At 39.6% G+C, this 16,062-nt stretch overlaps 1 protein-coding gene across 3 annotated transcripts; it reads left to right on the top strand.

The window, feature by feature from the left end:
* The first annotated feature begins 364 nt into the window (after positions 1–364).
* On the top strand, positions 365–14,769 carry LOC118358333 (beta-1 adrenergic receptor-like). 3 transcript variants are annotated; one of them, XM_035736037.2, is made up of 3 exons: positions 365–808; positions 939–2,284; positions 13,488–14,769. In XM_035736037.2, the coding sequence occupies exons 1-3, from the start codon at positions 767–769 to the stop codon at positions 13,525–13,527; spliced, it is 1,428 nt and encodes a 475-aa protein (XP_035591930.1). In that variant the 5' UTR covers positions 365–766; the 3' UTR covers positions 13,528–14,769. The 3 variants fall into 3 exon arrangements, with proteins under 3 accessions (XP_035591930.1, XP_035591931.1, XP_035591929.1); XM_035736038.2 differs by having other exon boundaries at positions 365–2,284; positions 13,475–14,769; XM_035736036.2 differs by having other exon boundaries at positions 365–2,284.
* The last annotated feature ends 1,293 nt before the right edge of the window (positions 14,770–16,062 follow it).

Below are 16,062 nucleotides of genomic sequence, written 5' to 3' on the forward strand. Positions count from 1 at the left end.
GCAATGTTAACATGTGTTTTCCATGCCAATAAAACCCTTGAATTGAATTGTGAATTGAGAGAGAGAGAGAGAGAGAGAGAGAGAGAGAGAGAGAGAGAGAGAGAGAGAGAGAGAGAGAGAGAGAGAGAGAGAGAGAGAGAGAGAGAGAGAGAGAGAGAGAGAGAGAGAGAGAGAGAGAGAGGTAGGTATAGAGAGAGAGAGAGAGAGAGAGAGAGAGAGAGAGAGAGAGAGAGAGAGAAAGCAGGAGCGAGAGAGAGAGAGAGAGAGAGAGAGAGGGGTACAGAGAGAGAGCATGGGAGTGAGTGAGAGAGAGAAAGAGAGCGAGAGCAGGGTAGAGAGAGGTAGGGAGTGATATACAGCCAAAGAGGGAGGGCAGCCACTTGGTGCACTCTTGTGGTTCTAGCAGGAGCGTCACAGCTGCTTGCTCTCTGACAGTGTGGCATCGCTCTCATATAGCACACAGCGAAAAGTGCTCCAGACAAACATTACAGTATGTATGATTGGACTTCTTTCAGAGGAATATGGGTTTGCCTCCTTTTTAAAAAGTTTTTCTAACTTCTTGAATTTGTCATTTTTTCACTATCCTCTCCAAGGATGTATAAAACCAAGACAAAATTAGCAAAAAAGGATTGTTTTCGGGGTTTTAATTTGGACATTTTGGATGCATTGCATTGACAAGACAACATGTTGTCACCGGTGTTTGGAGACAGACATACATGTTTGGATTATCTGGACACTTACCAGTGATACATGAAAGCTGTGAAACATGTCAGTGGGAGATTTGCATTTGCTTGGAATGAACAAAAACGTAAGGGTGTGACATAGAGAGACCAAATTGTTGTGTGTTTGACTTTAAAAATGCTATTACAAAATGTTGTTTTTTACTCTTAATGCATGAAAAATCAATTTTACCTTTGTGTATGTCTTTTCTTATGAAGATGGATTTTAACTTGAGTAGCATAGTGCTCTACGCGGTCAACACCACTGTGACCCCCTTTCACAACAATACAGGACCCTACCATCCTGCAGCGGGACCCTGGAGTTTAGTATTGCTGGTGATCATCATCATGACCATCGTGGTGGGCAACCTGCTGGTCATCATCGCTATAGCACGCACATCCCAGTTACAGACTATGACTAACATCTTCATCATGTCCCTGGCCTGTGCTGACCTCATCATGGGGGTCCTGGTGGTCCCTCTGGGGGCCACCATCGTGGTGACAGGGAACTGGCAGCTGAGTGACATCTCCTGCGAGCTCTGGACCTCTGTAGATGTGCTCTGTGTCACGGCCAGCATTGAGACTCTTTGCGTGATTGCAGTGGACCGCTATATTGCCATTACAAGGCCCCTCAGGCACAAGGTTCTGCTCAATAAGTGGCGCGCCCGACTAATAGTGTGTGTGGTGTGGATTGTGTCTGCTCTGATCTCTTTTGTGCCCATCATGAACCAGCTTTGGCGGGCAGAAGAGGACCCGGAGGCCTTGGTGTGCTATCAGGACCCTGCCTGCTGTGACTTTATGACCAACAGCACTTTTGCCATTATATCCTCTGTAGTGTCATTCTACATCCCTTTGCTCATAATGATATTTGTCTATGTCAAAGTCTTCCTCATAGCCACACGACAGGTACAGCTCATAGACAAGACCCGGCTGCGCTTCCAGAATGAATGGCCAGAGCCGACAACAACACAGCTGAGCAACCACAGTTGCAACATTTTGCCCTTGGGCTATGGTGGCAGTAGCAGCTGCACCAGCTCACCTCGCAAGAGAAGCTCCAGGCGAAGACCCTCACGGCTAACCGTTGTCAAGGAGCACAAGGCCCTCAAGACCTTGGGCATTATCATGGGCACCTTCACCCTCTGCTGGCTGCCTTTCTTTGTGGCTAACATCATCAACGTGTTTGACAGGAACGTGCCCCCGGGAGAGATCTTCCGCCTGCTCAACTGGCTGGGCTACATCAATTCTGGCCTCAACCCCATAATCTACTGCAGGAGCCCTGAGTTCCGCACTGCTTTCAAGAACTTGCTGGGCTGCCCCTGGTTTTCCACCCCACGATTAAACACCTTAGGTGTCTACAAGGAGAAGCAGACACACTGCCCCTGCTTCCTGGGTTCGCCTGAGGCAGCCAGCTCTTTCCAGAAGCCCCCTGCTGCTGCCAGGCCTGAGGGGGACGAGAGCCTGGCTAGCAGTCAGAGCAGCGACAAGAGTGAGGAACCTTTCCCAGGACCCCCACACTTTAACGGCAACACACAGTTCAGTGAATTCTCCAAACCAGAAAATGAATTGTAAGTTTCCTATTGTTATCATCTAAAATTTTGCACACTACATTTTCTCATCCATGATAAATACTTTAAACAATGCATAGAAAAATGGGGGGGGGTCATTGTTGGATAATTATGTTTATATTTCACAGATATCTCAAATTTGCACTTATTAGCATTTAAACTATTCGATTTGATAGTGATAGATTATCTTGAGAAGACGGCGCCATGGTCCATGTCTATACAAGCCTTTTGTTGTCATGCAAGGCGACAAACCTAATTCTCAAGCCTCCAGTATCAAAGTGAATTAAAAGAGTTAACTGACATATATTTCACTTAAGTTTTACAGAGAAAATCCCTTTAGAAGTGAATTGAAAGATGACAGTTTTGTGACAAAATATACAAGCATAATGTAAACCAAAGCAAGCACTGAACTTAAAGTTCAGCTTGTAAAATAAGGACCGACCAAATACAAAGGGAACAAAATAAAATCAACAGAAGTACCAGAATTAACATTCCGTAGATGCTATAAATGTTTTACTTCAGTTTACAAAAAATGTTAATCCTAATTGTATTTACAAGTCTAGGCCAATTGATATCTGCTGACACACACACACATAAATTGCGTAATCAACCTATGGTAGTGTATTTCCACATTATGAAGGGAAAAGTCTCTTCATAATGTTGAAATACACGACCATAGGTTGATTACGCAATTTATGTGTGTGTGTCATTTGTCAACCATTCAATACATCTCTGAATGGAAAATAATCATGTTACAATGCTAAGACATCAGGAGGGGAGTGTACTGCTGCAATCCAGAGGGCATGTTTAGGATCATGTCTGTAGTTTCACAGTATTCCTTTGGGAGAGGGGATACGTTTGGTAAATCAAACCATCTCGTTGAATCCTTCACTCACAGGTTTCGTAGAGCTCGCTGGGAATGCATGTACAATATATTTGGATATGTTCTGAATACACTAAGGTGCTGGAACAATGTAGGCCTAACAATGAATGTACTCAATGCTTACATACTGAAAGATTAATATTACAACATTATAACGCAATGTGAAATGTAATATGCAAATGTTCATTGTGTAGATCCATATCAAAGTAATTCATTTCAAGACTGTAGATTAATTTATAATTGCTGCTACCGTATTATGTTACCTGTACATCTTTGAATGCGGCACATGTCAACATTATACAAATTAATAACATATTACCAAGGGTTCTCCAAAAAACAAATAATTTCAAATCCCCATGTGTAATTTTGTGCTTCTGTAGCTGTTTACTCTACTATACCCTTAACCACCTCTTCTTGCTGTGTCTTGGAACCTTCAATACCAATTAATTATCCATTTAGAACCTAAAGGTTGATAAAATGGTAAGAAAACATACAAATTAATATAGCTTTTTTTATGACAAAAAATATGCATTATAGTAAAGTATTGTACATCAAAACTAAACCCAATTAAAAGTGTCCAAAAGTATGAATGTCTGATGCAGACATTATAGAGGGGCTTCCCAATAGAGTGAGTTGATGGTGTTTATGCCTCTGCTAGGGCCCCTCTGCAGCCTGTCCAACACCCGCCCACAGCTGATAACCCTTTATCACTGAGCCACAAGACTTCCGCTCACCGGGAGAGGCTGTTTACAAGACAAATAGCCATTGGGAGCACACATAAGAGCATGGTTTGTTTATGGTTGGACTGCTAAACATGTGTCTTACCAAACCAATCCAATTTGTAGAGAGTCACTTATACTATACAGATGCTGGGATCAGGTTACCTTTTTAATGACTACCAATTGAATCCATAACAAGTGCCTTCACTCACTTCTGACTTCTCACTGCATCAATTTACAGTTGAAGGGTAGTAGGCTGTGTTATCTATACTGATCTTGTTCCGTGGGTTTCAGGGGCAGTTAGAAATCATTATGAGTGCACATTCTTCTCACACATGCAAATACTGGATCTAAAGATGACTTTAAAAGCTCTATAGCTGACAATAGTCCAGTAATATGAATAGGCCAGTGACATGCAATATATAGAGTTTTTATCTAAACAGTTCATTTGCAGTGTCACAATTGTTTCCAAAATGTTGCAATCTCTGAGCTCTTTAACAGATGCAATTAATTGGGCAGTAACATTTACATTTACATTTAAGTCATTTAGCAGACGCTCTTATCCAGAGCGACTTACAAATGGTAACGTAGGAACCATTTAAGAGTGTCCAGTAATTCAGTAAGAAGGCTATAGCTCACTGTACTAGAGTGAGATCATTAGGTGTATCAGAAAAACTGGGCCGTGGCTTTGACGGTCTATTGAATGTGAATGATAATGTGTGAACTCCCTATTAGCCCCAGCAGGCAGGGGGGATAGGCTAGGACACAGCATGAACCAGGGACCTATGTCTTCTGCAGGTGGTGATAAGCCAGCGCTTAGTGCTTGGTGAGAGCAGTGTTGTCCTATGGTAATTTAGCCTAAATCTTTCCTACAATGTTCTGGGAATTGTGCAGGATACCTAGCTAGCACATAACATTCTGAGAACCATATGTTTCTTAGGTGGGAATTTCAGTACTTTAGCATGACATTTTCTATAGGTTTCCTCATGGTTCTATTTAAAGTCATGTTCTCAGAACATTAAGAAAACTTTCCATAAAAACCACTAGAAAACATTAGTAACATTCAAAGAACTTTCTAATAATTATATTTTAAAACAGATACATTCTGTTCTCACCATCAACAAAACTCTCTCTATCCTCCATCTGGTTAAGTGTGTTCAGGTGTGTTGGCCACACCCACTAATTGGCCACACGTAATCTTTAAAAAAAATTGTATTATTATTATTTTTTTGCCCTTTTTTCTCCCCAATTTCGTGGTATCCAATTGTTGTAGTAGCTACTATCTTGTCTCATCGCTACAACTCCCGTACGGGCTCGGGAGGTCCTCCGATACACAACCCAACCAGCCGTACTGCTTCTTAACACAGCGCGCATCCAACCCGGAAGCCAGCCGCACCAATGTGTCGGAGGGTACACCGTGCACCCGGCAACCTTGGTTTGCGCTCACTGCGCCTGGCCCGCCACAGGAGTCGCTGGTGCGCGATGAGACAAGGACATCCCTACCGACCAAGCCCTCCCTAACCCGGACGACGCTATGCCAATTGTGCTTCGCCCCACGGACCTCCCGGTCGCGGCCGGGCACTGGAACCACCAGCTTTCATCAAAGACGCTATAATGGCACTGATATAAAGATGAGTCCTCTATATATCTCTGTGGTTTGACTAGACTAGAGGACGACTGATTAATCGGAATAGCCAATTAATTACGGCCGATTTCAAGTTTTCATAACAATCGGTAATCGGTATTTTTGGACACTGATTGGCCAATTTTTTAATATATTTTTTTACACCTTTATTTAACTAGGCAAGTCAGTTAAGAACACATTCTTATTTTCAATGACGGCCTAGGAACGGTGGGTTAACTGCCTTGTTCAGGGGCAGAACGACAGATTTTTACCTTGTCAGCTCGGGGATTCGTTTTTGCAACCTTCCGTTTACTAGTCCAACGTTCTAACCACCTGCCTTACATTGCACTCCACGAGGAGCCTGCATGGCAGGCTGACTACCTGTTAAGCGAGGGCAGCAAGAAGCCAAGGTAAGTTGCTAGCTAGCATTAAACGTATCTTGTAAAAAACAATCAATCTTAACATAATTACTAGTTAACTACACATGGTTGATGATATTACTAGTTTATCTAGCGTGTCCTGCGTTGCATATAATCAATGCGGTGCCTGTTAATTTCTCATCGAATCACAGCCTACTTCGCCAAACGTGTGATGATTTAACAAGCGCATTTGCGAAAAAAGCTCTGTCGTTGCACCAATGCACCTAACCATTAACATCAATGACTTTCTTTAAAATCAATACACAAGTATATATTTTTAAACCTGCATATTTAGTTAATTTTTCCTGCTAACATGAATTTCGTATAACTAGGGAAATTGTGTCACTTCTCTTGCGTTCCGTGCAAGCAGTATATGCAGGAGTTTGGGCCATCTGGCTCATTGCGAACTGTGTGAAGTACATTTATTCCTAACAAAGACTGTAATTAATTTTCCAGAATTGTACATAATTATGACATAACATTGAAGGTTGTACAATGTAACAGCAACATTTAGACTTAGGGATGCCATCCGTTAGATAAAATACGGAACGGTTCCATATTTCACTGGAAGAATAAACGTTTTGCTTTCGAAATGATAGTATCCGGATTCGACCATATTAATCACCAAAGGCTTATATTTCTGTGTGTTATTATGTTCATAATTATGTCTGTGATTTGATAGAGCAGTCTGACTGAGCGATGGTAGGCAGCAGCAGGCTAGTAAGCATTCCTTCAAACAGCACTTTCAAACAGTGAGTTTGCCAGCAGCTCTTCGCAATGCTTCAAGCATTGCTCTGTTTATGACTATCAACTCCCGAGTTTAGGCTGGTGTAACCGATGTGAAATGGCTAGCTAGTTAGCTAGCGCACTAATAGTGTTTCAAACGTCACTCGCTCTGAGACTTGGAGTAGTTGTTCCCCTTGCTCTGCAAGGGCCTCTGCTTTTGTGGAGCGATGGGTAACGATGCTTCGAGGGTGGCTGTTGTTGATGTGTTCCTGGTTCGAGCCCAGGTAGGGGCGAGGAGAGGGACGAAAGCTATACTGTTACATTAAAGTGCCTATAAGAACATCCAATAGTCAGAGGTATATGAAATACAAATGGTATAGAGAGAAATAGTCCTATAATAACTTCAACCTAAAACGTCTTACCTGGGAATATTGAAGACTCATGTTAAAAGGAACCACCAGCTTTCATATGTTCATATGTTCTAAGCAAGGAACATATTGCAGTTTTACTTTCTCCTCCAACACTTTGTTTTTCCATTATCTAAACCAAATTTAACATGTTTCATTATTTATTTGAGGCTAAATTGATTTTATTGATGTATTATATTAAGTTAAAAATAAGTGTTCATTCAGTATTGTTTTAATTGTCATTATTACAAATGAATTAACTAATCGGACGATTAATTGGTATCGGCTTTTTTTGGTCCTCCAATAATCGGTATCGGCCTTGAAAAATCCTTATCGGTCAACCTCTAGATTAGACTAAAATAAACAGCTTTGTATGAGTTTAAAAAATATGGCATGCTAGCTCCATCCTGGTGGCGCAGTGGACTAATAACATGATTTTTGAATGACTACCTCATCTCTGTACCCCACATATACAATCATCTCTAAGGTCCATCAGTCGAGTAGTACATTTCAAACACAGATTCAACCACAAAGACCAGGGAGGTTTCCAATGCCTCACAAAGAAGGGCACCTATTGGTAGATGGGTAAACGTTTAAATAGCAGACATGCTTTTCCTTTGAGCATGGTGAAGTTATTAATTACACTTTGGAAGGTATATAAATACACACAGTCACTACAAAGATACAGGTATCCTTCAAAACTCAGTTGCCAGAAAGGAAGGAAACCGCTCAGGGATTTCATTGTGAAGCCAATGGTGATTTAAAACAGTTACAGAGTTTAAAGGCTGTGATTAGCTGTGATAGGAGAAAACTGAGGATGGATTAACAACATTGTAGTTACTCCACAATACTAACCTAAATGACAAAGTAAAAATGAAGGAAGCCTGTACAAAATAAAAATATTCCAAAACATGCATCCGGTTTGCAAGAAGGCACTAAAGCAATACTGCAAAACATTTGGCAAAGCAATTCACTTTTTGTCCTGAATACAAAGTGTTATGTTTGGGGCAAATCCAACACAACACATTACTAAGTACCACTCTCCATATTTTCAAGCATGGTGGTGGCTGCATCATGTTATGGGTAAGCTTGTAATCGTTAAGGACTATGGATTGTTTTCAGGATAAACATTTACGGAACGGAGCTAAGCACAGGCAACATCTTAGATGAAACCCCGGTTCAGTCTGCTTTCCACCAGACACTGGGAGATGAATTCACCTTTCAGCAGGACAATAACTTAAAACACAAGGCCAAATCTACACTGGAGTTGCTTACCACGAAGACAGTGAATGAGTGGCTGAGTTACAAATGGTTGTCTAGCAATGATTAACAACTCATTTGACGGAGCTTGAAGAATGTAGAAAATAATAAATAGGCACAATTTGCACAATCATGGTGTGGAAAGCTTTTAGAGACTTACCAAGAAAGACTTACAGCTGTAATAGCTAACAAAAGAGTTTCTACAAAGGATTGACTCAGGGGTGTGAATACTTTTGTAAATTAAATGAATATTGGTGTATTTCATTTCCAATACATTTTAAAAATGTTCTAAAAACATGTTTTCACTATTATGGGGAATTGAGTGTAGTAGAGTGAATTTGTTTTTTGCTCCCATTTTGAATTCAGGTGGTAAAACAACAAAATGTAGAATAAGTCAAGGGGTATGAATACTTTCTGATGGCACTGTATGTTGGAATCTGATGCCACACCACAATAAAAAATGAATGTGTTTGCATGATTAATGCCTTTGAAAAATAATTTCAAGTGTCTTATCTGTGCTTGGAGTTCAAAACAGTTAACCCAAACCTAGCTAGTAGTGTTATTAAAGGTATTATTGAAACATGTGCTCAGAACGTTATTTAATTACCTTCAAATAACTTAGAATTTCTGTTCTCAGAACATCAATAAAGCCTCCCAGGAAAATATTCAGGGAACCATAGTAAAACATTCTCAGAATCTCCCTGCAACCTAAAAATGTATGTTCCAGAACAGGCGAAATATTCACTTCTGTTCTCAGAAGGTTTAGAAAACACTCAATTTTAACGGTCAAGAAACGTATGGCTTCATTCCCAGAACCAATGGGAAACTTAAAACTTATGTTCCCACAACTTCCAAGGAACTAAATGTGCTAGCAGGGTAATGACTATTGTTATATCTAGTCTTATGACTATTTATTTGTTCATGACAAAATGCCCTAAATAGGGAATGGAGCTTTGTACAAATTATTGCTAATTCATTGTTCCAAACAAAGTCGATGCCACATGGGAAATTCATGATGGTAGTTAGATGTCCACATACTCTTGACCATGCAGTGTATTTTATAAATTATACATATCACATACATATCATAAATATCAAAGCTATCCTTCATTAAGAAATACATGGAATGTGACATCTTTAACTAAACCCTGTGTAATTTGTTCATTCTGTACAGTACAGTCTTTTTTTACTAGCATGCATAGCAGCAAAATAATCAAATTACTGTAGCTAATGTCCTCAGAGTTTCTCATATCAAACTGTTTTTAGATCTAAAGAGGAACAGCTGCTACTGTTTTAGTCCTCATGATGCGGCAGCACTACAGCATCTTGTAATAGTTATCACATACTCATTCTCTTTTATAAGCAGTGGTATGCTCTGCAGTGGCCTGCTCAGTATGGGTCAGGGGAAATGTGATAAGACTGTAATGCAAGGGTAAACAGTAAATGATTGAAGAACACAACTTGTTCTGTGCCAATATTTAAAAATGGCAGTGGGGTCTTTTTTTCAGAGAGAACTCACAATTATTTTTTTTGTCAACACTTCACCGAACATACAGATTATTAAAAAAGTTCCACTCTTTGAAGCAAAATGTCAGGAGTTGCTTTGACGTAGATTTGAGAAAAGGCTTAGTCTTGAAATTAATAGAAATTCAACTGAAGATCATTCTAAGTTAAAATGTGCCCTAATACTGTTTGGTTATACAAGGCCAACACAATCAAGATTGCAGGTTCAACCTCTAGAGCACTATTTCATTATCTTCAATTGAGCCATTCAGCAAAGAGTGAATGCCTGTTTTGTTAACAATTCAGCCAGACTCAGATAGAACAAACAGGACATTTCCTCCATGGGACAACATGACTGTATAATAGAGAGAAGCCGTTATCACAAAAAAATAACATGTGATCATCATATTAATTAAGCATCAATAATGGCAGAGCCTCTATAAAAGCATGATAGAAGATAGGTTTGTTTTACAATGGCTTTGCAATCATTAGCTCAGTGGTACTAACTTTTGTGTTTGCCCTGGCACTAAAAGGTTGCGTCCCAAATTACCAACTGACAGAGTCATGCAGCTTTCAGTGGAATAGCTTTGTGGGACATGTCTGGAACAGTAATTCCCATCTGATGGCTGATGGACTAAACTCTCTTTCTGTATGCTACCAAGCAACTGAGACTGAGGCATGATCTCACCCCTTGGGGTGATCCACGGCCAAATGCCTCAAGATATATTTATCCAAACACCATGTCCCTCAACAGAAACATGTAGTGTGTCAGATATTGTTATCAAATTCACCTCCCAAAATACAGCAAATTAAAGATTCCTAGAATTCTCATCAAATTCTCACAGAAGTCCTGGGTTAAGAAGTTGCTGTACGGCACCTATATTCAGTTCAGTAATGGATTAAGTGCAATAACACTCACGAGGTGTCACAACAAGCAATGAAGGCCAACATGTTGTGGCAGTTTGAACTCAGACACAACTCTCTAATGGATATGTTCAGAGCAAATTGAATTGCACAGATTAGAGAGACACATTACACTGTATTTTCACCCTCTGAACTTGTGTTGTTGTTTCAGCTTCCACTTGTTTGGCATGGCAAATATATCAGGCAAGAAATAGCTTTTGGAGAGAATCCACCAAGAGGAGAGGCAGTGGAAATATGTCGATCTGCGGCCCAGCCTAATGTACTGAGTGATTCAGAGGCATGCCACAATTGGCTTATTACTCCAAATGACTGAGTAAACATTTATACACACATTAGGTGACACCAGCACTATTTTCAACAGACATTGGTGATGTCCTGGCTTGAGTCCTAGATATAGAGCTACATGCTGAGTTTGTAATGCTACCCAGCAATGTGTAAAATCTAAATCCTTTCTCCCGGAGAGTGGAATGCAATGCTGTCTTATTATGAATAAACAGAAACATTGTACTCTGTTGTACATCATTTGTCAGTTAAACAGCATTTGTCATCATCACTGGTATCAACGGTAAAAAGTCCAGTCAATATTTAGAAAGGCTAGTCATTACAGTTCGTCCATGCATCTATTTCTCATAATGGTATCAATGAAATACACTGTACATACTTTTCAGTTATAGGCATGCAGGATGGCCACAGAAAATATGCGCATCAATTAAGTTATATTTGTAAAACGAATAAAACAGTTGACAGATGACAGATGAAAGCGAGCCTTTTCATTCTTGCACAAATAAATCACATTGTACAATCTTTAACACAATGGTCACTTTTTCAAATTACAGCAGGTGACAAGAATTGTATATAAAAAAAAATTGTCACGATTCTATAAAATTAGAAACTGCAGCAGTAGCGACTTACCCAGGAAATTACCTGAACTAGAGCTCTTTTCATGTGCAGTCGTCCATGACAGACCAAAAATGTTCCTTTTAAATATGTGAGCACTGCCATCAACTGAGCACCACATGCTATATAAGTATTTTGTTGGATTAGAAAGAGATATTTACCTCAGAGAGCATGAAATTAGGAACAGGATCAGCTAAAGCATGGTAATGACACTCTTCGACACTCATTGTCAATGAGAGCTGAGTATCTGATCAAATCCTACAGCATCATAGAGCAGGCCTAAATGGTGTGGTTTTGGAGTTGAGTAAGTAGTTCAGTATGGGACACATCTTAAAATGGTGAGAGGAGGTTGAAGTCAATGTTTTACTGCACTGTCTGCAGTTGAATAAAGCAACAAAAAAATAATAATCTCATTGATTGTTTCTTTCCAATTTACTGTAGTGTTGATAGTAATGCCCTGAGGCCTGGAAAGAAACATCTATGTGTTGGAAGGTTCTTAATGGTGACGAACCATGTGCTCCAGGTGGTTCTTAAGAAACTGCAAACAACTTGATTGAAATATTTTAGCGCCATCAATCATAGAAATCAACATATTTGGCACTTCCACTGTAGTAGATAGGATTACAAAATAAACCCTTTGGCCCCATACCTGCCAGAGGCAAGACCTCAATTTCTGACCACAAAGTCCACCTTCGCCTGTTGACGTGTACTGTAAAAGAAAATACACTTAAATCAAATGATGGATGTCTCTGCCTGAGACTTTGGGATGAAGCGAAAGCCAAATTTGAACTAGGATTTAAACTACACAGGCAATTATTTCCCTCAGAAGACCAAGTGAAAGTACAGTACTTGCTTTATAAGGGCTAAGGGTACTTGAGTCGTATTTCATAAAATGTTTTCATTTTTCTGTAGATTTCTCTAGCAAAACAATGGTGGGCATTGTTTATATTTTCCTGCGTAGACATGTACTGTAAAACTGATAGGATCAGAATCTCTGGCATTTTGAAAAAAGGATTGGTTGGGTATGTTTGGGGGAAAGAGAACCCTAGAGTACACACTACCATGAAGTGATTGATGGGGATAGGATGGAAATTCATCAATCAGGAGAGATATGTTTAAAAGTTCAAACTCAAATAAGCAGTAAAACTGTTTCCCAGTTAAAAAATGAACCCAAATCCCACAATGTTCAATACATTTATGTAAGCTACACATTTCAACCTCCTCCCACCATGTCAGAGTAACCTCTCACAAAGGGCATTTGCCAAGTCAAACAAACACATAATCTCCTGATGAGACCAATTGTTGGCCTTCATATCTGGATTCAGTAAAAGAGCATGTGTTTGGGATTTAATGGGAGGATGGGGTGAACAACAAGTCTGATATTGCAAATTAAATGTAAATGACATGATCAAATAAGATGTTTGGATCAATTTCAGGGTTGGATCCCAATGCTTTGAATTCCATTCCATCATTTTGTAAAAATAAATATTTTCCAAAAAGGTGATGTCTTGAATATACAGTATCAATGCAAAAATCTCATCTTCTCCAAGGCTGGGAAAACAAAACACCTTTTATTATAGAGTCGATATTTCACCATTGATACAATAGCCACTTTCTGCTGGCTCTGAATTTGTTACAGTAAAATGTGCTTAGTATATTTTGGCTAATATGGCATCAACATTCCTCAAAAGTAATTATCTTGCAAACCGAAATGACATTCTTAGTACTCAGTGAATCATAGGCTTTAACAATGCCTGGAATATGAAGTATGACAGGAATATGACTCAATACAGTAAGCACAAAAACTAATTTCTCCTTATTAACTCAGTTTCACATTACAGGAATTGGACGGGTGAAAAACTGACTTTCACAACTGACTGAGCAGAGATTGGAACGGCTGAGATGAGACTGCGAAAAGGAAAACCAAAGGAGATGGCAGACGAGCTGGTCCTGGTGAATATGGGCAAGGAAGATTGACTGATGTCAAAACCCTGAGAAGGAGAACTGGACTGGGCAGTTTGGGTTGGCTGGTCTGGACTTTGGGAGTAGCACCAGTTTAAAGGTGCTAATCACAAGATCTGAAGACCAACTGTGTTAACACACCACCCTGCCACATTTTGGTAGGCCTGAGACTGTGAGGATAGCTCACTGTTCACTGCAATACAACATAAAATAAATCATCATCATTAACTGACTTATCCTGGCATTGGCTACCACCAACACGCTCACGGCATACTGTGTACAATAGGACAGACTCTTCCCTGACAACCAGAAAGGATTGCAGTAGCTCTTAGGACGTGACGCAGTAATACACAGTGTGTGATGTATGGTCAAAAGTGGGGAATCAGAATACATTTTGTACATTATCTCATGCTAAATTATTTATTTATTTATTATATCTCAACTTTATCTGTAAATGCAAAACTTGTCAACTTAATACAGGAATATTATGCCATATGTCTTTACTGTCCAGTAATGTCCATAGTGTAGCAACAGGTTTTCTTTTCAGATTTCATATCATCAACCTCTTCACTGCAAAATCAACCTAATTAAAAACTGCAACTGAAATATAAGTGTTCTGATCAAGGACATTAACATATTATTTTATAAATAGTGATATGTAACTAAAATACAGAATTTGCACAAAACAGTCAATTATGAATGTAAGGCCAACTAATCCATGAAAACCTAAGATGATTTGAAGCATCAGCCACACTAAATTTACCAGCACACCTATCAGGTGTACTGACCCACAGCCAAATTACATCCTTATGGTGCTTCGTACACACAGCAGGACCATCTGCATCACTGATTGCAGACATTGCATTGACCCATAAGATCTACTAACACTTCCTTGCATCTCGTGCAGCATATTTGCTCATAACTTATTTATTGTGTATCATTGTTGATGCTATAGGATGTCATATGAGTACAAAAATGTGTTCATTTTTTATTTTTACACAGCAATGAAGCAGTGAATGAGTGTGATGTAATTTCCAAAAATAACATTAATTCAATATTGGTATGAACTAAGTCATTATGAATTCTGACAATTGGTACCTCTACAAACCTTTCACTAAACATATGACTGTACAACTGAAGTAAATGACAAGGTTTCCATGATCCTTCTCACTTGTATCAATGTGTGAAAGAAAGGGAGCAGAGAGAGACAGAAACAGAGAAAGAGAGTGAGTCAGTGAGTGAGTGAGACAGAGGTAGAGACAGGAACAGAGAAAGAGAGTGAGTCAGTGAGTAAGTGAGACATAGTTAGAGACAGAAAAAAGGGAGACAGACAGACAGAGATAGTGGAGGGTGAGTGAGAGGGAGAATTTTGGCTGTAGAGAAATACATGTAGTCTGTCTCACTCTAGGGGGAATAAGCCCTGGAACGCATAACGCTCACAGTAACTGTGTGGGGTTGAAAACACTCATGCTACAAAAACATCCATATCTCCTCAACTCCTTGGGATGGAAACAATTATCCGGACCGGAGTTCAACTCGATTCCTATCAGGTAATTCCTGTTACAGTTTTTAAGTGGCAGGCTGGTAAAGCCTTCATTAATCACACACAACCTACTGTACTGGTCATCTACAAGGATAAACAACCCCTCACTGCTTTATAACCAGTGGCATGTATTCATGGATGCCAAGGGAGGCCAGGCTTCCGCAAAGAATTTACCAATACATTTTCTTTTACATCTCTACAATAATTTATCTTTCGTCTCTGTTTCATCATTTTCTCAAGAGGCTGAATGTATCTCACTGGAGAGTGAGCGAGTGTCTCTACAGGCCATCTATCTGATGCAGTTTGGTCCAAACGAATATTAGATTAGCATTGAAGGCCAGTGTGTCTTCTTATTGGTTATAGAGCAAACGGTCTCAATGAACAAGCACAAGCAAATTACAGTTTGGTGAGACAATGATGATGCAACGGTCACATACCCATAAATGAAATCAATCATCCTACACAGACCAGATAGTCATTGGCCGTGTCTGAATAGCCATAGCCCACTTGCATTATAAATAGTACGCATTTTGGGTATGGGAAAAAATGTGTATCATAGTATGTGAAATGTAAAAAAATGTAGTGTGCTTTAAATGTCAGGATGTCATACTCTTCAGTTTTTCATCTAGTACAGTGGTTCCCAAACTTTTTATAGTCCTGTACCTCATCAAACATTCAACCTCCAGCTGCGTACCCCCTCTAGCACCAGAGTCAGTGCACTCTCAAATGTTGTTTTTTGCCATCATTGTAAGCCTGCCACACACACACTATACGATACATGTATTAAACATAAGACTGAGTGTGAGTTTTTGTCACAAACTGGCTCGTGGGAAGTAACACAGAGCTCTTATAGGACCAGGGCACAAATACGAATATAATAATAATCAATAATTTTGCTCTTTATTTAGCCA

The sequence above is a fragment of the Oncorhynchus keta genome, chromosome 25 (assembly GCF_023373465.1).
Source record: "Oncorhynchus keta strain PuntledgeMale-10-30-2019 chromosome 25, Oket_V2, whole genome shotgun sequence".
NCBI classification, from domain to species: domain Eukaryota; kingdom Metazoa; phylum Chordata; class Actinopteri; order Salmoniformes; family Salmonidae; genus Oncorhynchus; species Oncorhynchus keta.